Source organism: Phaenicophaeus curvirostris, chromosome 7 (assembly GCF_032191515.1).
Source record: "Phaenicophaeus curvirostris isolate KB17595 chromosome 7, BPBGC_Pcur_1.0, whole genome shotgun sequence".
NCBI classification, from domain to species: Eukaryota; Metazoa; Chordata; class Aves; order Cuculiformes; family Cuculidae; genus Phaenicophaeus; species Phaenicophaeus curvirostris.
Genome location: NC_091398.1, coordinates 10,593,327 through 10,614,519, shown reverse-complemented (window position 1 = coordinate 10,614,519; position 21,193 = coordinate 10,593,327). Strand labels below are relative to the sequence as shown.

Here is a 21,193-nt window from a genome sequence, read left to right as displayed (position 1 = left end):
GAATGAGTCTTAAGTGTTTTCCGTCTGCGTATGGTTTCCTGCAAATGCAAAGGAATATGCTTATTTGTTGTCTGCTTTAAGCGAGCTGAAAATACTGTGTCTTTACTCTGGTCTGTGCTAACTTCTGTCTTCTCAATATTTAGATTGCACAACATCTCACTTCATAAGTAACTCCAAAGTGAATGGTGTGTGCGCAGTTCTGGGGGTAAGGGTACCAGAATTGAATCTTGTGAGCCAATCAGTAACTGCAAGAAGTCAACAAAAGGTTTTGGAGCCTTCAAAAATTGTTAGAACAAACCTTATCTCTTTTACTGGAGTGCTGATAAAGAGCCATTCAGATAGCTGGAGGAGAAAACCCTCTAATCAGCATGAGTTTCACAGTGCAAGAACCAGCTGTTTCCATGATGGGAGGTCCCAAAACAGTTTAAAAGGGCATTTTCAAGTGTTTCCAGTGTATAAGTCATCTCCTCTACCGTTACATTCTTTGTCAGTTCAACTCCAAATTTCTGTAATTCTAAAACCAACCAACCAACCTGGCTTTACGTAAGTTGTCAGTGAGTAAACAAGATTTGCTGATTGTTATTTTTTGGGTACTAATGGAGAGGAGAAAACTTGCACAGCTGTACAAAATAATACTGTAAAACTGAAGATTCTTCTGGGACTGTTTTGTTATGTTTTTATATCAGAATACTGGTTTTATTGCATGACATTTAAATAGTAAACCACATAACAGAGCTCAGTGACCACATTAACTCTGGATTGGTTCAAAAGCATAATAGTGAACAGAAACTTTGAAATTTCATTTCACAGCTTAATGATTTTTGCCTGAAACTTGCAGCACTTTAATTGTTTTAGCCTTTTCCAGATGGATTAGGAAGGCTAGCTGATTTGTTCAGCCTTGTTACCCAACTTGCTCGAACAAAACAGGAATGGCTTTTCCTGAGACAGACAGAGAGGAGTTAACCAGCAGGTGGAATAGTTCCCAGTAGAAACCATGGTGGTGGTCAGTTGTATTGGGAACTTTTGGCTCGTGAAGTTCTTGGTTGACCAAACTCCAACAAGTGATGTTATTGAGTGTCTTTGCATTGCTCTTACGCAGCACTGGCAAAAACATCAGCTTACATTGTAGTTTTAGATAATGTGATATTACTTTAATTACAATTAAGAGCCAGACAGTTGATTAGAAACTGAACTGTGGCCTCTCTACAGGGCATTGAGTGGTATCTGTTTATTATTTTGAACCTTTTATTCATGCTTTGTTGGTTTTAGAAATACAAATATGGTGGAGCTTGCCTTGTTAGCAGCAGGGTCAACAGCCTCTGTAGCATCATTGTGCACTCAGCATATGTAGGGTGGTGGTTTTATTCTCGACACAATGTCCTGGCTTTGTGTTAAAGTATGCTAAAGACCATTGGTGCAGCAATGTGATTGCTTGTGTATGGATAGACCACAGGAGCATTAGTCTGTCAGCTTCTCTACTGACGTTTAGCAGTAGGAATTTATGGGAATCGTATTCATAGTCCGAGACCTGCATTTTTTATTATTAGAGAAGGTGAGCAACAGCCTGTGTTAACAGTTGGAGCAGAGTTGGGAATCAGAAGGATGAATCTTACCTACAGGTTTGCTACTATTATACGAAATGGCTGTTGTGAAAGGCAGACACTTATTTCTGAACCCTTTTTTCCCAGTGCATGAAGTGGGAGCTATAATCCTGAGAACCTTCTCAGAAGATGTTTAGCTTAGGGTGAAGTTCTACTGTACACCTGATCTATCTCATCACCTAAAAAGCCTATACCCATCTGCATGGCATTGCTAAACATTTCTGCCTCTCATCATCCATTCACGTTGCTAATGCAAAAGAAAAATTGTGCAGCAAGAAAAGTGGATTATTTGCAGCAGTTTAATAAGCTGAATTGACCTTAGTGTTCTCATAAGAAAGAGAGCTGTGGCTGAAACAAAGATGTTCCCATGCAGTTGTGAGTAAAAGAGGAGGGGGTTAAACCATATGGTTTGGTATTAGTGGTCTGGTAGAGCAACGTAAACATCTCATGGAATCATGACCTCAGGAGGATATATGTCATGCAGCATGTTGGAAGGTGCTACAGGATATAAAGTCTAAGCACTGTAACATTTTAAGTAAAATGTGTGTGAAAGATTTAATTGCAGTAATGATTCTCAATTTTTTTATTTAATATTTTGATTCAAGTTCATATCAGGAGGATATATGTCATGCAGCATGTTGGAAGGTGCTACAGGATATAAAGTCTAAGCACTGTAACATTTTAAGTAAAATGTGTGTGAAAGATTTAATTGCAGTAATGATTCTCAATTTTTTTATTTAATATTTTGATTCAAGTTGAGGAAGATAAATCTTACTTTTCCTAAGCAGTTAAGTGGTCTGGGTGTAAAAATTAGAATGGATAGCAGTGGTTCATTGTAAAATCCTCAAATCCTTCATTAGTGCATACAGCAGTGGGGTGGAAGGTTTACGGTTTTTATCTCGTTAAGTGTTTTTATGTTCAGTTGACATGTATTGTATACGTTCTGCTTGCTCCCTGGCAGGGTTGACTCAAACACAACAAGGTAGACCTTGTGGATGAAAGCCTGTGGGTGTTGTCTACCTAGACTTTAGTAAAGACTTTGACGCTGTTTCCCATAGCATTCTTCTAGGGAAAATGGCTCATGGCTTGGACAGGTGCACTTTTCACTGGGTAAAAATCGGGCAGGATGGCCAGGCACAAAGGGTCATGGGGAATGGATTTAAAGCCAAGTTGTTGCCAGTCACAAGTGGCATTCTCCAGGGGTGAGTGTTGGGGCTGGTTCTTTTTAATATCTTTATTAATTATCTAATTGAGGAGATTGAGTGCACCTGCGATTTACAGAGGGCACCAAGTTAGGCAAGAGTATTGATCTCCCTGAGCACAGGAAGGCTCTGCAAAGGGATCTGGACAGGCTGGATGGGTGGGCCAAGGCTAATTGTATGAGGTTCCACAAGGCTGAGTCCTGCACTTTAGTCACAATAATCCCATGCAATGCTTGGGGAAGAGTGGCTGGAAAGCTGCCTGGCAGAAAAGGTCTTGGGACTGTTGCTGAGTAGCTGGCTTACTGTGGTCCACCTGTGTGCCCAAGTGGCCAAGAAGGCCAGCAGCCATCCTGGCTTGAATCAGAAATAGTGTGGCCAGCAGGACTAGGGAAGTGATTGTCCATAGGTGCTTGGCACTGGTGAGGCTACAGCTCAAATCCTGTGTTTGGTTTTGGGCCCAAAGAAGGATGTTGAGATGCTGGAGCCTGTCCAGAGGAGAGCAATGGAGATGGTGAAGGGACTGGAGCACAAGGTCTGGAGGAGTGGCTGAGGGAGCTGGGGCTTTTCATCCTGGAGAAAAAGAGTCTAAGGGAAGCACCTTGTCGGTCTCTCTAACTACCTGAAAGGAGGTTGTAGTGAGGTAGGTGTTGATCTCTTCTCCCTCGTAACAAGTGATAGGACGAGAGGAAATGGCCTGAAGTTGCACCAGAGGAGGTTTAGACTAGATATTAAGAAAAATAACTTCCCCGAAAAAAAGGCTGTCCAGGGAAGTGGCTGAGTCACCATCCCTGGAGGTATTTTTAAAAGACTTGTGGATGTGGTGCTTAGGGATGTAGTTTAGTGGTGGAGTTGGCAGCGTTACGATAAGAGTTGGTGTAAGAGGTCTTTTCCAACCTAAACGGTTCTGTGGTCCTGTGATTAGCAAAAGCTTTGTTTTCCACCTGAAGATAGCTTTAGCACCATTCATTAATACGGAAAGTGAAATGTACCCACATTTCTGTTCCATACCACTTAATTAAATATATATGGTTCCGTGCCTACCTCAGAGGGTTTTCATGTTTCCTAATGCAGATTATGTATGAATACAGATAATATCTCTGTATCTCTAGATACCTTCCTTTTATTTTTAATTGCATTATTTTTTTTTACTTCAAGAAATAATGCTGGGGGTAGAGTACTGCCAAAGGGATTGAGACACGGACTCCAATCTGATGGATCGAAGACCTTTTATTGTGTTAACTGTGTCTTTATATACCATTCTTAGTTGAACATAAGACACAAAACATTATGGGATTGGTCAACTCTCTGGTTGAGTGTTAGTAACCAATAATGCAACATCCTTTCTTATTTTCAGTTGGTTAATAGTTAAGTCAGTTTAAGCTATTATTATTTTGTCCAAAAAGCGCTTATGATATTCATCACAAGATAGTCTATTTTGGGCTAGACTTGTTTTTCGCTGAGCCATTGCTTCTTGTGCAGACCTCTCTTGTAGTGTTAAACCACAGGCTTGCTTGATCCCTCTCCTGCTTGCAGCTCATGGCTAGAGGAGCTCCACATAACTTCCTCCTTCAAGGGCATTATCGATCAAGAAGGTCTCCACAGCGTACACTATATTTTTTTCATAACTGTCTTCAGTATATGCCCAGATGGGACAACAAAGTTTGTTCTGTTTAATCAGTCAGCTTTCTGTGCGCAAGCATCACCATGCTCTGTACAGCATCAGTGGAGGTAGCCACCCATTCAAGATATTCTTTCTAAGCAAAACCACTTTTAAAGTCTCCTAGATGTATTGCACACTGCAGGACATTTTCTGTATGTTACATCATAATCTTTTCAAAAATCCAGGCTTGCTTCTGAAAAAGAGGCTTGCTTAGTGATCCTGTAGCTCCAAGTAATTTCTCCTTCTGGCTTGTGGTTCTTTTTGGGTGTGTTTTACATGTGCACATTGTAATGTAGCTGGAAGGAAGCATTTATATGCTGCACCTGTTTAAGATGTCATAGAACCCAAATTGTGTATTTGATTCTGCTGTCCTAATTACCTGGGTTTTGAGTGTTTCCCCCTATTTATGCTGGTGTTTATTGAAATGGCATAATTAAATCGGAATTCAGTAAAATATGTAGTACATATACATAAAGGTAAATCACAAAGATTTAAGTGTGCTTCCTTGAAACCTGTTTTTAAAAGAGCCTCTAATAAACTTTACTTCCTGTAAAGTGTTGTACCTTTTTACAAGCTTTCGTATTTCTCTTCTCTGCCTCCATTAACATTGCAGCTTCTGTATATTGAGAGAAAATACGGAGACTGGAAAACCTCTGCAGTAATGAAATCACATAAATAAAGGGTGAAACTGAAAACAATTCTTGGTGAGGACCCTCTGACCTGCATGAAGGCAGGGCTGCATTTGTGGTGATTTGAAAAAACTGATACCAAACAGATAAGAGAGATGGAAAGTCTTTAGCTTTCCAGCTATAGATCTTTTTCTGAGCTTAGGTTTTTCAAATTTCATGATAGTTTGAAACAGAAATCAAAATGTTGGGGGTTTTTTTCTATTTACTGTGTTTATATTTACATGCTGTTTCCGAACCATGGAGTATGAATTACATTATTTAGAGAAACCTTTACTACCATCCTAACATGTTGTATTTTTCTGGGTTTTTTTTAATTTTTTTTAAACAGACATTTAATGGTTGCCCAGTTTCTCTAAGTAAGCAAACCTCTCACCTCTGTCTGGATGGGTAGAAGCTGTAACTTTAACTGCTTGAAACTTGTGTCTTGATTAATTTGGCTGTTTTAGTGCTCCTTAATGTTTTATTCTTTTTTTAGGAGAATTATGGGTTTAACAAAATAGAAATAAGAGACAATGGCAGTGGAATCAAGGTTGCTGATGTTCCTTTTATGGCGATTAAATATTACACCTCAAAAATAAGCTCTTCTGAGGACCTGGAAAGGTTGACAACATATGGTTTCCGCGGGGAGGCTTTGGGATCAATTTGCTGCATATCAGAGGTGAGCAGTTGCTGTAACTATTGCTGTATAGTCTTTTGCATTGTGATTTTTTGGTGTGTGTTCGCAAAAGTTTATTAGTATGTCAGTGCATGGACTTTAAATTGCTTCAGCAGGATTATGTGTTCTGAACAGTTTATCTTGTGTATGCTGCCTTTCACCTCCTCCCCAGGAGCCACGTCATATGGTTAGGAAGCAGTATTGATTTCTTGATAGTGTTAGGCCTGCCTGTCTGTCATACTGATCGCTGCAGTGCTCTATGTATTTCCTCAGTTAATAGAGGTCAGAGACAGATTGCTTGGCGTTTCCTTTAATTTTGTATTAGGGTATAGATACATGGTTCCTTATATATACATGCATAGATAAACGATTCCTTAGGACACTGGCTTAACTCCTTAATGTTATCAGAAAATGTAGTGTCAAAGAGTGTGGCTGGGTTTCCTACTTGAATTAGGGTAAATCAGAAAGAGGAACAGCAGATAGTGGCCAGGAGAAATAATTTTGGGGAACTGATGTCTCACATAGCTACCGTTCCAGTAACTGTATCTGTCTTGGTGTTATCTAGGTGATCAGCAGTCACGGGATCTTGAAGGGTTCCGTGTTGCTCCTTGACATGTACGTGACCACAGTTGCACAAACTTTGGTGCCCATATGAGTAAACAGGAAACTGCACTTTGGCCTCTCTGAGTCTGAGCTGTGTTAAGAAGGTGGACGCTATACTGATATTTAGGATTTAACTTGTAGACTGAATGTAAGTTGGTTCAAAACCCTCTGAAAAGTGTTCAGACTACTACGGGCACAGCATCTAACTCTCCCATTGTGCTCTGCCTTTCTGTGTTCATACTGCACCAAAGTCAAGGTTTGGATTCTTCTTTCTAATTCTGCCAAGGATTAATTCTGCCAAGGATTAGATCCTGCCAGAAGATACTGATACCTGTATCTGATGGAACCATCAACTGTCGAGGTCAGGACAGCTGTTAGAGCTTGACTTCTTGCTACCTTGGGCTACATTCACATTGTATGAAGCAGGAGTGGATTGTGTGTTTAGATGGAGATTTCCAAAGATGTTTTCAAAAGTATTGGTGTTTTGACAGATGATGACAGACCTCAGTCATTGATTCCTTCTAATGAGTGGTCAGAACAGGATGTCGCCTGTTCTGAGCTATTAATCAGCTCTACAGTATGTTTCATAAGAGATGGGAGGTGGTTTGAGTGTATCAAGTGCCTTAGTAGGTATTACTTTAATCCTTGGATCAATAATTATGTTCATTAAACATTCCTGGAATTAATTGCATTCTGCTACCCAAAATGCCCCCTGGTATTTCAATTAAGAGGTAGTTTGCTATTGCCCTGTAGGTAGGTCTGTAATATTGTTATTTAATCAATCACTGTTTTTCTCTTTTCAGAGGAATGGTTGAACTCATTTGAATGATTCATGTGACAGACTAAAAGAAACCAAAATATCCTGAAGCTCTGTACACGTGATAACCTTTGTCTTTCAGTTGGTTAAAGTGTAGTGGTTCTGTTGTTCCAAATGTTGATACCTGAACTCAGGGAACTGTAGTTTATATTTAACTGGTTTATGACGATCTTGCTATAGTCAACCTGTGTGTTACGTTAGTAGCTTACAAAACATGCTACTACTGATTGCTAAAGATGTTTGGGTGTGGAAAGGTAATATACTGTTAGTTTGATAGTAGTTGTTACGTTTGTGGAGTCTCACATGAATTTAATAAGTTGTCATAGTATGCCTTCTCTCAGGAAGGATGAAAATTATCAGGATGCAGAATTATCAATTGATTTAGTTTTTTATTTAACCTGTGTTAGAATAGAAAAAAAAAAGTGTGGTGTAGGTAGTAGGAATTGCTGTGTTTTTTGTATTAGTGTGATGGAAATGCATGGCTTCCACTTAAATAGATGGAAAAAGTAATAATACGAATTATTTCTGTGACTGTACAAAACACCTGTAGAGGAAAAATTTTCCAAAGTAATTAAACATAATCGGTGGCTAAAACAATACAACAGTAAGTGTGGTAGTGTAGCTTATCTAAGCTCATTTTGAACTTTGAATCCTTCATTAACATAATTTTTTTAAATCACCCTTTTAGGTTTCAGTCACAACACGGACAGCTTTCGATGAAATCAGCACTCAGTATGCTTTGGATAGCAATGGGCATATAACTTCTAAAAAGCCTTCCTATCTTGGGCAAGGTAAGATATCATTGTTCTGGTGTAGTACTGCAACAGAAGTATTTTGCTTCTCTTGGGCTTTACTTGATGTTGAAATATCTGCTCTGTACTTGAATGCTCATGGAATCTTTGCAGCTGTAAACATTTCTTGCCTTGTCTGTCAACTGAGAATGTGTTGTTACTTAAGAAATAATATGTCTTGGAAGATGCTTTAGGTAGTAATTATAAACTAGTTTCTCCTTCTCTGACTCGCTTCTTCAACCTGACAGTGGAAATAAGTGCTATAAAAATTCATTGCCCTAGGTCCAGACTGACAAACTGTGTACGTATGTGAAAGATTTGTTCAGGACTCAAATGATGTTTTTGTACTTTTCCTTGCTTTAAGAAGGAAAAGTTGCCCTGCTCCTATATGAAGTAGTTACTTGAAGTGCCATGGCTATGGGAGCAGGCATAGTCATTCTCGCTGACCTGCAGGAAAGGTGTGTTGCTGGAAATCCTTCTGCATGTTTGTGTGGAAGATTAAAGGTTGCACTCACCTCAGAGGTGAGCCTTGGTGATTCAGTTGTGGTGTAGGTTTGGCGTAGCACCTGCTCTGCTTTGTGTTCCGCTTAGCTAATTGTTGCTCAGTGAGAGACCCCGCTGTGTCCTTGCATTTGCGCTCCAGCCAGTGTGAATTCCCAGAAGACAAGTGGTGTGCTCCTTTCTTGTGATGAAGATGTGCTCCTAAGGAAGTAGTTGCAGCTCTTCGTAAAGCACAGTTTTTCCCAGCTGAGCTGCAGTGGCTGCTTCAATACTGTGCCCACAAGCTGCCCTTCAGTTGCTGCAGTGCTCGTACATCTGATGGGGAGCTGACTGATGACATGACTCCCTCCACCCTCGGTGCTAATTGGCTGCAGGGAGCCATTAAGCCAGAAGATGCTGAGGGCTAATCAGTGGGCAAATACTGAAGAACGAACTGAGGCTGGGAACTCTACTTTCAGTTGATTTTAACCAGAGACCCTTCTTAGGATTTAGACTGTAGTATTTTCCACTGCTGGAAAGCCTTTATCTTTTGTCAAAATTGTTGAATGACTGACTGAATTCTGTGATGTGTATTTAATACTTTTCAATATCCTTTTGTGCTAGGAATTTATGTGATTGCGTTGGAGATGAATGTTCTTCCTCTTACTATACAGTGTACCTTGAACAGAGGTATTGGGCTTCTTAGGTACCCTAAAGCAAATGCTTGTGAGGGGCCTTAACAGAGCTCAGTGTTCCCTTGCCTCCAGATGTGTCTGAGATTTGTCTGTTAGCCGTTTTACTGGTGGAAGTTAACTTAATATGCACTGAGTCTTTGGCTTTATTTAGTGCTGATTCTCGCTATTGTCATTGTGTATGGAAGAAAGCTTAGTGCTGCAATCATAAGTAATTGAAAGAGAGGTATCACAGCTTTTGAGGTCGATAGGTAGTTTTTTAAGGAGGTTGACGGCTAATTCTGTATATTTCTCCTCATGCTAATATGATCTAATTCAGTGTTATCAGGGTTTATTCTGTATGCAGCAGCACACAGACGGGACTGTCTCTCCAAGTGAAAATGAAATTCATCGATACTCAGTCAGTGCTACACTTTCAGTGTAACTTCTACTTGCTTTTTGTCGCCTGCTTGCAGGTACTACAGTAACAGTACTGAAATTGTTTAAGAATCTTCCTGTGAGAAAACAGTTTTACTCGACAAATAGAAAATGTAAGGAAGAACTGAAAAAAGTCCAGGATCTACTAATAGCATATGGTATCATAAAACCAGACCTGAGGATAACCTTAACACATAATAAGGTAATAATGAGTTTTTCTCTATCCACTAACTTCAGGATCAGTTCCTGATGAATTTAAGCAGTTCACCTAGTACTTGCATAAAATCATTAATTCCTAGGAATTTTCTTATATCATATGTTTGTTTCTACTTCTTTCTTCCCTTCATAGATGTGTTATTTATAATGGTTGCAAGTTTTGATCCTAAATTTCTGAAACACAGGTTCTCATCTGCCTTTCGGTATGCTCCACAGATGCCTGGTTAGATGTATGTAGTATAAAAATTATTTTACATGCTAGTGGTATAAGAATGATTTTGCACACTAGTAGTAAAGATGGTGGTAGTGTTCTGTGGAACAAAGCAGCACGACCTTACTAGGCCATGGGGCCTGAGCAAGTGTTAACCTAAGCCAGCTAGAAAAACTCTCCAAACTTACGTGGTTAGGCTGTCTGTCTGTGGAGACAGTGTAGCACATGCAGGTAGCTGGCTGCGCACTGAGTTGCAAGAGCTCAATACATAGTGATTGTTTTACTTTAAAAGGCTAAAGAATTTGGAACAATTTACTATGTGGATGTAAGTAAGAGTAACCTATGTTATAACAACAGGCTTTAGGTGAGCTAGTTGATCTTTGTTTTGACTTGGGGCAAAATGGTAGAGTGCTTTGATACCCTTGAGCTCAATTATGGTGATGACAGGATCGAGTACCTGTGGGTTAAAATCAGAGGAGTCCACAAGAAGGCAGATGTTGTGATGGGAGCTGATGAGCGCTTCTATAAACAACTGGGGATAGTCTCTAGATCGCTACCTCTTGTCCTTGTGGGAGACTTCAGTCTTCTGGATGTCTGCTGGAAGTACAAAACAGCAGAAAGAAAGCAGTCTAGGAGGTTCCTGGGGTGTGTGGAAGACAACTTCCTCACACAACTGGTGAATGAGCCGACAAGGGAAGGTGCCCTCCTGGACCTGCTGTTTGTCAACAGAGAATGCCTTGTGGGGGATGTGATGTTGGAGGATACCTGGGACAAAGTGACCATGAGATGCTAGGTTTTTCAGTTCTAGGTGAGGTGACGAGGGTGATTAGCAGAACAGTCACATTATATTTCCAGAGGGCAGACTTTGGACTGTTCAGAAGGCTGGTTGAGAAAGTCCCATGGAAAACAGTCCTTAAGGGCAAGGGACCCCACGAGGGCTGGGAGCAGTTCAAAAAGGAAATCCCAGCAACTCAGGAGCAAGCCATCCCCATGTTCTGGAAAAGAAGCTGGCTGGGAAAAAAACCAGCTTGATTGAGCATGGAAATCTTGAGAGACATCAAAAAGAAGAGGAATGCCGATGAGCTTTGGAAGAAGGGAGAGGTAGGTGCCTTGGGTGGACTGCAGAGGGAGGAAGTGAGATTGTGCAGAGAAAAAATCAGGAGGGCTAAGGCCCAACTAGAGCTCAGCTTAGCCAAGTCTGTGAAAGATAACAGGAAAAATCTTTCCATAAATATGTTAACAATAAAAGGAGGACCAGGGAGAATGTTCAGTCCCTATTGGATACAAATGGAACAACTGTGACAAATGATGAGGACAAGGCTGAGTTACTTAATGCCTTCTTTGCTTCTGTCTTTAATAGTAAGGAAAGTTGTTCCATGTGTGTACACACCCAGGAGTTAGAGGAGCAGAACAAAGCTCCCATGCAGGGTTGTTGTGCCCCAAGTACAGGACCCGGCATTTGGCCTTGTTAAACCTCATGCCATTGGACTCTGCCCAGCGGTCCAGCCTGTTCAGGTCCCTTTGCAGAGCCTCCCTAGCTTACCAGCAGATCCACGCTTGCACCCAGCTTAGCGTCATCTGCAAACTTGCTAAGGGTGCAGTCAATGCCTTCATCCAGGTCATTGATAAAGACATTGAACAGGGCTGGACTCAGTTCTGGGGAACCCCACTTGTAACTGGCCTCCAGCTGGAGTTAACGCCATTTCCCACCACTCTCTGGGCCCAGCCAGCCAACCAGTTTTCCACCCAGGAGAAGAGTGTGCACCTGTCCAGGCCAGAGGCTGACAGTTTCTCAAGCAGAATGCTGTGAGAAACTGTGTCAAAGGCTTTACTGAAATCCAGGAAGACTATGTTCACAGCCTTTCCCTCATCAAGTAGTCAAGTCACTTTTATCACAGAAGGCAATCAGGTTTGTTTGGCAAGACCTGCCTTTTGTGAACCTGTGTTGACTGGGCCTGATCACCCGGTTCTCTTGCATGTGCTTCATGATAGCACTCAAGATCACCTGCTCCATGACTTTCCCTGGCACTGAGGTCAGACTGACAGGTCTATAGTTCCCTGGGTCCTCCCTGCGACCCTTCTTGTAGATGGACACAACATCAGCCAGCCTCCAGTCCAGTGGAACTTCCCCAGTCTTCCAGGACTGCTGGAAGATGACAGAAAGGGGTTTGGCCAGCACATCTGCCAGCTCCTTTAATACCCTTGGGTGGATCCCATCCAGCCCCATAGACTTGTGGCTGTCTAGTTGGGCTAGCAAGGCTCTGACCACCTCCTCTTGGATCATGGGAGCCTCATTTTGCTCCTCTAACTCTTGGGTTTGTACACAGAGGGAACAACTTTACAATTAAAGACGGAGGCAAAGAAGGCATTAAGTACCTCAGCCTTTTCCTCATCCCGTCACTGTTGTTCCTTCTGCATCCAATAGGGACAGGATGGTCTCCCTAGCCCTTCTTTTATTGTTAATATATTTATAGAAAGATTTTTTTGTTTTCTTTCACAGATTTTGCCAATCTGATTTCTAGTTGAGGTTTAGCCCTTCTGATTTTTTCTCTGCACGATCTCACTTCTCTCCTGTAGTCCACCCAAGATACCCATTCCTTCTTCCAAAGCCCATAAACATTTCTCTTCTTCTTGATATCCCTCAAGATTTCCACGCTCAATCAAGCTGTTTTTTTTCCCAGCCAGCTTCTTTTCCAGAACATGGGGATGGCTTGCTCCTGAGTTGCTGGGATTTCCTTTTTGAACTGCTCCCAGCCCTCGTGGGGTCCCTTGCCCTTAAGGACTGTTTTCCATGGGACTTTCTCAACCAGCCTTCTGAACAGTCCAAAGTCTGCCCTCTGGAAATATAATGTGACTGTTCTGCTAATCACCCTCGTCACCTCACCTAGAACTGAAAAACCTAGCATCTCATGGTCACTTTGTCCCAGGTATCCTCCAACATCACATCCCCCACAAGGCATTCTCTGTTGACAAACAGCAGGTCCAGGAGGGCACCTTCCCTTGTCGGCTCATTCACCAGTTGTGTGAGGAAGTTGTCTTCCACACACCCCAGGAACCTCCTAGACTGCTTTCTTTCTGCTGTTTTGTACTTCCAGCAGACATCCAGAAGACTGAAGTCTCCCACAAGGACAAGAGGTAGCGGTCTAGAGACTATCCCCAGTTGTTTACAGAAGAGCTCATCAGCTCTTCTGTATCATCTCCCTTCACAGAAAGGGTCATTGGGCACTGGAACAGGCAGCCCGGGCAGGTGGTTGAGTCACCATTCCTGGAGGTATTTAAGAGATGGGTGGATAAGGTGCTGAGGGGCATGGTTTAGCAATTGATAGGGATGGTTGGACTCGATGATCCTGTGGGTCTTTTCCAACCTGGTGGTTCTGTGATTCAGAGGCTGCTTGGAGGTTACCTTGACTTTGCAGCATATTGAACAGCTATAGAAATGAGGCACTGAACAGTTCTGCTTTACCTGACCCCAATTTATTATGGCTAATTTTGTTAGCTGTACTCCTGATTTTGTCACCTCAGAGAGGAAAACTATGCTGAAGAATTTCCCAGTTTCCACAAAATAAGAGACATTTCATGGCCAGATCCCTCAGCAATTGTTTTCTGCTACTTTTTTTGGTTTTGCTGTGTGGCCTGTCCATTGAGCAATTCTGATCGGTCACTGTATTACCCACACATCACATTTCAGTTCCCTCTCAGAGGGATGATGCATGATGCCATGCTTTCTTGAAAAGACAACAGTTTGTCCATCCTTTGCTGGAGTTATATAAGATGCTCTGATTATGTTTACGTATGTTTTCCCGAATATCCAAGTGTAGATCTGGTGAGAGACAAAAGCCTGTCTTGTGGCTAGAGAGTTAAGTGTTCCAAAGCTGAGTAAGCACAGGTACTTTCGTTCTTATTTAATTGGGAATACATAAGATTTGAAACCAGAGATCTGAGGATCTGCACTTATTGGTTTGTGTTAAGCTCCCTGATACATCTAACAGTACTTTTGCAGTATTAGTCTTAAATATTGGTTAATAAAACTAATTTTGTCTTTTATTGATAGTTTGGTTTTGCTCTCTCTGATGGGTGTGGTATAATTTTCATGCGGTTAAGCCAGGGCTTTTATTTATCACTCTTGGCTACTGCAAGGACCTAGTGCAGTTCATTGCCTCTACCTTCTGTGGAGCTGCTTTTCCCCCTCTGTGGAAACTGTAGTTTATCTTCTGATACAGATCTTAAGTTTTACATACTGTGTTGGGAAATATTTATTGTGGGTGGTGGTTGCTGAGTTGACCTCTCTGAACTAGATAGCAATTGCATGGTTGCTTACAGAGTTTGTGTGAGCCTTTCCAGTCTGTTTGGAAATTCCTGTTGATGCCTCAGGATGCTGGCAGAGAGGCATGGGAATGTGACTTCTGAGTAAGACAGCAGTGAGGAAGAGGAATTGGGAGAAGGGGAGAAGCAGTGGAAGTGCTACTGACAAGTTGCAAATAACTTTTTTTATGGTATTTTGATTTCATCCCCTTTGAGTAGACTATTACATGTTTTGTTTTTCTTCTTTATGCATGCGTGTTTTAATACAATGCCAATAATGTGCAGGAATTTGATCATGTGTCTTTTTCACGATACTTGCTGCTGAAATGGTGTGGAGAACAGTGTGGTACATTGCACATTGATTTTGACTACCTATTCTATTAGTTTCAGAGGTAAATTCCTCAATACGCAATTTGAGTAGGTAATATAAATCAGTACGAATGCTATCTGCAGGTAGTATATATTCATTGTAATGACAGAGGCAGTCTCTTCATTTTGCACTGCTGGCCTTACATTAATTTATTTAGACGGGGGGAAAAAAAAAAAAGACAGGAACTGCTCAGACATGTTTCAACACAAGAGGTCGCTCAGCAGCTATTGCCAAGCTGGGAAAATCAAAGGCCAAATGTTTTAAAATAATGTGAAAACATTAAAACCCCCTTTGACTGCAGATTCTTGTGTTTCTACTGCTGTTGTCAGTGCTGGCAAAATAAAAATGATCTTTTAAGAAATTTGGGATTCTGAAGTTCTAGTGTATAACAACTTTCAACCCGTCTACATGTACTCATTTTACCATACTATAACACAAAGCATGAATATCCATTAGTTCATTTTCCTTCGGGTGCCAAATGTTATTGAAATTAAAATTTTTAATGCAGATGAGAAGGTGTTTTTCCTATAGTGGTTCTACAGTATATATGTGCTAGAATAATATTCTTCTCCATACGGTTGTCTGTGATTTATTTCTTATTCTTTTTGTGGTGGCTGTTGTATTTCTGTTTGAAATGTGTTAGCAGAAAGAATCAGCTTCTTAAAATGGCTTTATTTTTTGTGTATTACAGCTACTAGATTATATATTAGAATGTTATATATATATTAGAATATGTATATTAGAATGTTATATATATTAGAGTTTCTAGAATCCCAAATTCTTGAGGCTGAGCCAATGCTTTCTGTTGCAATGGAAGAAGATACACATCAGGAGTAAGATCAGGTTCGGAGGCTTAAAAGAGCAAGAAGGTAGCAGTGATGAGGTATTCCAGTAGACAAAGAGAGTCAAAAGGTAGTGCAATACAACTTATTTTGAAGAAATCTTGAGGATAAGTGACAAAACCACTACAGTTTTTAAACAGATCATTCTTTAAAGTCCTGTATTTTATGAGAAATGAAAGGGGAATGGAAGAAAGCATAGGCCTGGCTTTAATGAGGGAGAATATAAGGCAGGTGAAACTTGCATAAAAATGTCTGAGGCTGGGTGTTGGCAAATGATTGCGTAACTGGTTCTAGCAGAAACATCAGGCATCTTATCGAGCTCTTGAACATCTGTGTTTTTAGGATACACAAAACATTGCATGTTTTATTCCCACCATGGCTTTTTTTCCCTGGCGTAACTCTTATCCTGAATGAAATTTCCAGATTTTTTTTTTTTTATTTTGGATGCTCTGCCACACTTCATAACTATGTTAGTTCAGGTAAAAATATTATTGTTAAGTGTCTGATTTCTGTGAAGAACGACAATCCTCTCCCTGCCTCTGTTTTTTTTTTCTAATAAGTAAGATAATAGATATCCTTTTATCAGTAATCCCAGTGTCCATTTATTGTTTACTCTCTGTCAGTGGATTTCCAAGATAGGAAATGCTCAATTGCCCCTTCTGCTGAGAATGTTTTGTTTGCATTAGCAATAAATAATGAATCACTTTACAGATCAGCCCTTGAAATACTATTGCTATTTTGACAACTTGGATTAGCTAGTGCTTCTTCTTTTTATGAAGGTTTATCTTGCCAAGACATTCTTTGAATACTGATAATGTTGATCCTCTTGCCAGTATGGTTATGTTAGAAAGAAGTATTTTTCTTCTTTCATCACCATGTTCCTTGAAAGCATATTGAATAATGAGACAGCCAAATGGAAATAACTTACATAAGTATTCAGCAAGTTTATTTAAAGTTAACATTATCTGAAGGCACGCTAAGAACATTCCAAAGTCAGCTACCGCTTAAACCATGTCAAGCTTCAGCCCGAAATGCTGTGTTCTAGCCACCTGTGAGCTCTGACTGTATTTTAGCCAAATCCAGAGCTCTGCCCTGGATCAACAGTTTTCAGTCTTCACTGTTCAACACCAATAGCCCTTGACTCAGTCTTATAAGCCACTGATGTTCAAGAAATGCTTTTGTGTGTTAAAAGGCTTATGCTGATAATACAGAATACTTTAATTCTGTTATAGTTGCTTTTTTTCCACAAACACCAAAATGAGAGAGAACTCACAGTAACTCTACGTGCTTTAACCATTTCAGATACAATAGGGCTGAACAAATAATGGCAAGAGGTGGTTTAGGTGGTACCTGTCAGCAGGTCTCATGAAACACAGCTGGTCCTATGTCTTGTGCAAAGCATGTATGGACCATAAGTAGACTCTGTAAATTTCCCAGTTCCTGATGAGGAAAAAATTGTGTAAGGGAATGGGTTTTTTTAGAGTTTTTTGTGCATAGTATTTTGAAGCCTTGATCACACACAGTTCTGTCTAGAACTACATCTTGTTTGTTTCTCAAGAGAGACATAGATCAGAATTTCTGGATGCAAGAGTTCCATTTTAAAGCTGTTAATTATAACTATGGGTAGTATTCTTCCCCAAACCTCCTTTATGTTTCTGTTTGTTGACCTTAAGGGTTCCATCTTCTTTGTTTTTCTTACTGTAAATCTCCTCTTATTTCCAAAGTTGGATAACCTCAACCTACAGTCTGTATCCAGTAGTCCAAAAAAGTGTTTTCTGTGTCTGAATCCTTTGTAATAAGTTTGGGGGGGGGGGGGTTGAGACCTAGTAAGTGTCCAATTTACCATTGTTAATATCAGGATTGTAAATTTCCCACTTCTAATAATGATATTCTACTTTACATTCATTCATTGTGTCTCTAGACTCTACTGTAGCTGTATGTTCTGCCTTGAGCAGAAACAGCAATGCATAAGCTCTTTCTTCAGTTGGAAAGGTTACTCATTTTAATGATGAAAAATTAAGTCCCTCCCTAATCTACATATCTTAAAACATAAAGAGGAATTATGATTAAGAATCTGAAGTGCTCTGCAGCCACCCTGCTTTTGTACCAACCTAGAATATAGCTCAGTCTTTACTTCAAGTCATTGTTCAGTGGCTTTACTGAGAAAGTCAAACAGAGAGTTAATTCTGGTGGTTTTTGTGATGGGGACACCTGTCCAGTAGGAAATGCACTGAGACCCTCAACTCAATTTACATCAGCCAGAGAACAGCTGCCAGATGGTAACTACTTTTGGTCACTACCAACCTGATTGAATTTGAACTGTTGACCTAGAGGTGAAATGCTTTATATCCTATTACTAATTCCTTGAGGTTTCCAGTTTCTCATCCATCACTTTTTTCAAATGACAGCACAGTATTTGTCTGAAATCTCAAAACAATTACTGTTTCACTTACATAGATTCTGCAACATACACTGAGATCTGAAAATGTTTAGCCCTTGCAAAGCTTCCACACTCATTTTGTACACTTAGGAAAGATTGGCAGAAGAAGGATGTTTCCATAGCCAGGGAATTTTCCTTCTTCCTTACCAACAGACTTTGTCACAGTTAGGTATGTTCTCTGTTACTTTTGTTAACCATTTCTTTACAAAATGCTTTAAAACCTCCTTTATTTAAGTGGGATTCACTGTAATTATGTACATCCTCTGAATGGGAGATTAGCATTAGAAGCTGGGTTTTTTGACAGTAGTTTAATTGTTTGGGGCATTTTATTTATTTTATTCTTTGACTTCTGCTGTGGAAATGGGATTTCCTCAAACACCCACAGTTCAACATGTGTGGTTATAGTCTTTGTAATTCTTGAAAAGCTTTGAAGACATTTTACCAGATGAAAGTCCTTGGTCCCTTGTGATAGCTCCTCTCCAAACTTACTTTGGGATCCCCAGTCCAAGCATTTCCCTACTGCATGATGCTCAAGAAAGCCTTTTCATTGAGAGGGTGTTCTCATATCACAAAAGGAAAATCTGAGCAGAAAGTGTATCAGAATTTGAGGATGAACATTACTGTGTTCCAGCAAATTCCCTTGATGGCTGTAATGGCTGATGGCCATGGGATTGATTGGTATGTTATCTATAGTTGATGAGGGGCAAAACAGTGCTTTGAGCTTTTTTTATTGCATAATTCTGCTGGTAATTGTCCCACCATCAATTACAGAGTGGATGGGACAACTAATTCCTCAGGAGAAGGTATAAAATATATGGGGGAATAGTTATTATGTAGAGTTGTGCTATTTTCCTTCATGCGAAGTGGACAAACTGCTGTGCTTTCTGTTTTTAAGGGAATTTTATGCAAGAGCTCTCTTTTAGTAAGATAACTTACCATTGATATTGAAGCAAGACACTAATAATGGTGCAGAGCTGATTGACAACATCAGTGCTTTTCAAGGCTGGAGTTTTAAAGAGCGTGACTTTATCTTGGTTTTTTCTTGATCTAAGCTGGTATAGTTTTTTTTTTACTGCAGAGAACTGCCAGTCTTTTCAGCTAGGTGTCTGTGCATCATAAGTAGAAGAGGTTATAAACATTGTACAAGGTGATGTCTCTTTGTTTCCCTTTGGCTGAATTAAAAATTTGGGTATTGCTGTCTGGCTTTGTTGCCAGTTTTGCTGGAGCCTAATAAACTATTATGTTTTACAGCAGGAAAGTTAAGGAACATCTTGCCCCAAAGAGTTAACTGTGTGCAGTGAGATCTCAGGTGCCAGGGTGGCAGGAGTTTTGAAGCATGTAAAACAAAATATAAAACAAAAAAAAAACAAGATGTAAAACAAAAAAACCAAAATGTAAAACAAAAAAAAAGCAAACAAAAAATAAGGATGTTGAGGCTCTGGAGTGTGTCCAGAGAAAAGCGACAAAGCTGGTGAAGGGGCTGCAGAGCAAGTGTTATGAGGAGCGACTGAGAGAGCTGGGGTTGTTTAGCCTGGAGAAGAGGAGGCTCAGGGGAGACCTTATTGCTCTCTACAACTACCTGAAGGGAGGTTATGGAGAGGAGGGAGCTAGCCTCTTCTCCCAAGTGACAGGGGACAGGACAAAAGGGAGTGGCCTCAAGCTCCGCCAGGGTAGGTTCAGGCTCTACATAAGGAAAAAATTCTTCACTGAAAGGGTCATTAGGCAATGGAACGGTCTGCCCTGGGAGGTGTTTGACTTGCCTTCCCTGGAGGTGTTTAAGGTGCACGTGGATGAAGTAATGAAGGGCATGGTTTAGAGATTGGTGGGAATGGTTGGACTCGATGATCTGGTGGGTCTCCTCCAACCTGGTGATTCTATGAAAATCAGAGACTGCGAAATGCAGTTCTCTGTTACAGAGCTCACTCATGTTACATTACCAGCCTGCAGTTCATGTACAGTGCTTGCTCTGCTGGACTTGTAGGCACTCTAACTGCCGAAATTAGCCACGTCAGGGCTAAATTGTGACACTTCATTACAGGATAAGTAACACAATTATCTAAATAAATAAGGAGATGGTTTCTGGGTAGTGCAATTGCTCTTGGTTAAGTTACTGCCCTTATGTGGTACTAAGGTAAATGTGATGAATCTGTGTAACTCATAGCATTGTAGCTGCACCGAAGCAGCAGCAACATCCAGTCCCTGGCTCTCGTCGAGATTTTTCTTTTGTATGGCTACTGGTAGGAGTTCTAAAACATGAAGGATAGTTAGGGATGAGGAGTGGCTGCACTTTTTTCTCCATCCTTCCTTGGTGTCTTTGAGGAGACAAATAATGAGCAGATCTTACTCTTCTTAGTGCCATATACCAGGGACCCCAGTGGGAAGAAGCTGCATACTCTTTTTTTCACCCTTTACACTTTTTTCAAATAAATCCTTCTGCATTATGTGTTGGCATCTAGAAATAAGAGGTGCTTACTCCATGTGTGCACATATGTTGTCATCCTCCACAAAAATATGCATATGTCCTAGTGCGGGGTGGGGGTGGAGAAATAAACCTATACATGTACTAATCTTCTGTATATGTGCAATAGATTTTATATACGTTATGATATTTTGTAAGGTCTAGATCGTGTAATCCCCTTCAATGAACCAAGGAGGGAGGTGGTATATATTTGGCTAGCTTTAGTAAAACCTAAGATGGGCCATATGTAATAATATATCTTTGAGTAGGCTGTTTTTGCAGTGTCATCATACTGACTAGAGTCAGATTTTTCCTTGGCTTATCCTGGGCACCCGCTTGATATGACCTAGAAAAAAAATATGGGGGGGTGGGGTGTGTGTATTTTTAGCTAAACTAAAGGGTATAATCAAGGTTAAAGAAATAGTGTATTGCAGAAACCCTAAGGAAACAGGCACTTCTAAAATAAATTAAGTGCAACAGGCATTGTTTCTTACTGGATTTTTTTAATGCCTATTGATGTATTTGAAGAATCTAGAAAAATAACTTTCTTTAAATTACCAGCTGTTTCTGTGTTGTTACTTCGTAATATGCATCCAGGGCTAAAAACAAACACACAGTGTATTCCATGTTTACGTAGTGCAGAGGTTTAAGACTTGCCTGACCTCTTTAGTATGTAGTCTTTAGTTTAACCTACAGCAGTAACTAGTTCCTGAAGTTTTGTGTGTAGTTTTGTGTGTTAATATCTGA

At 40.4% G+C, this 21,193-nt stretch overlaps 1 protein-coding gene across 5 annotated transcripts in view; it reads left to right on the top strand.

Moving 5' to 3' along the window:
• Window positions 1–21,193, top strand: part of PMS1 (PMS1 homolog 1, mismatch repair system component) — a 53,240-nt gene that overhangs the window by 4,020 nt on the left and 28,027 nt on the right. For all 5 annotated transcript variants that reach the window (XR_011337716.1, XR_011337717.1, XM_069860742.1 and 2 more), the window contains exons 3-5: window positions 5,628–5,810; window positions 7,916–8,018; window positions 9,646–9,809. Coding sequence is in view for 3 of the 5 variants with exons in the window: in XM_069860742.1 (XP_069716843.1) it covers window positions 5,628–5,810; window positions 7,916–8,018; window positions 9,646–9,809 (450 nt within the window). In the remaining 2 variants the exon portion in view is untranslated. The remainder of the gene's footprint in view (window positions 1–5,627; window positions 5,811–7,915; window positions 8,019–9,645; window positions 9,810–21,193) is intronic.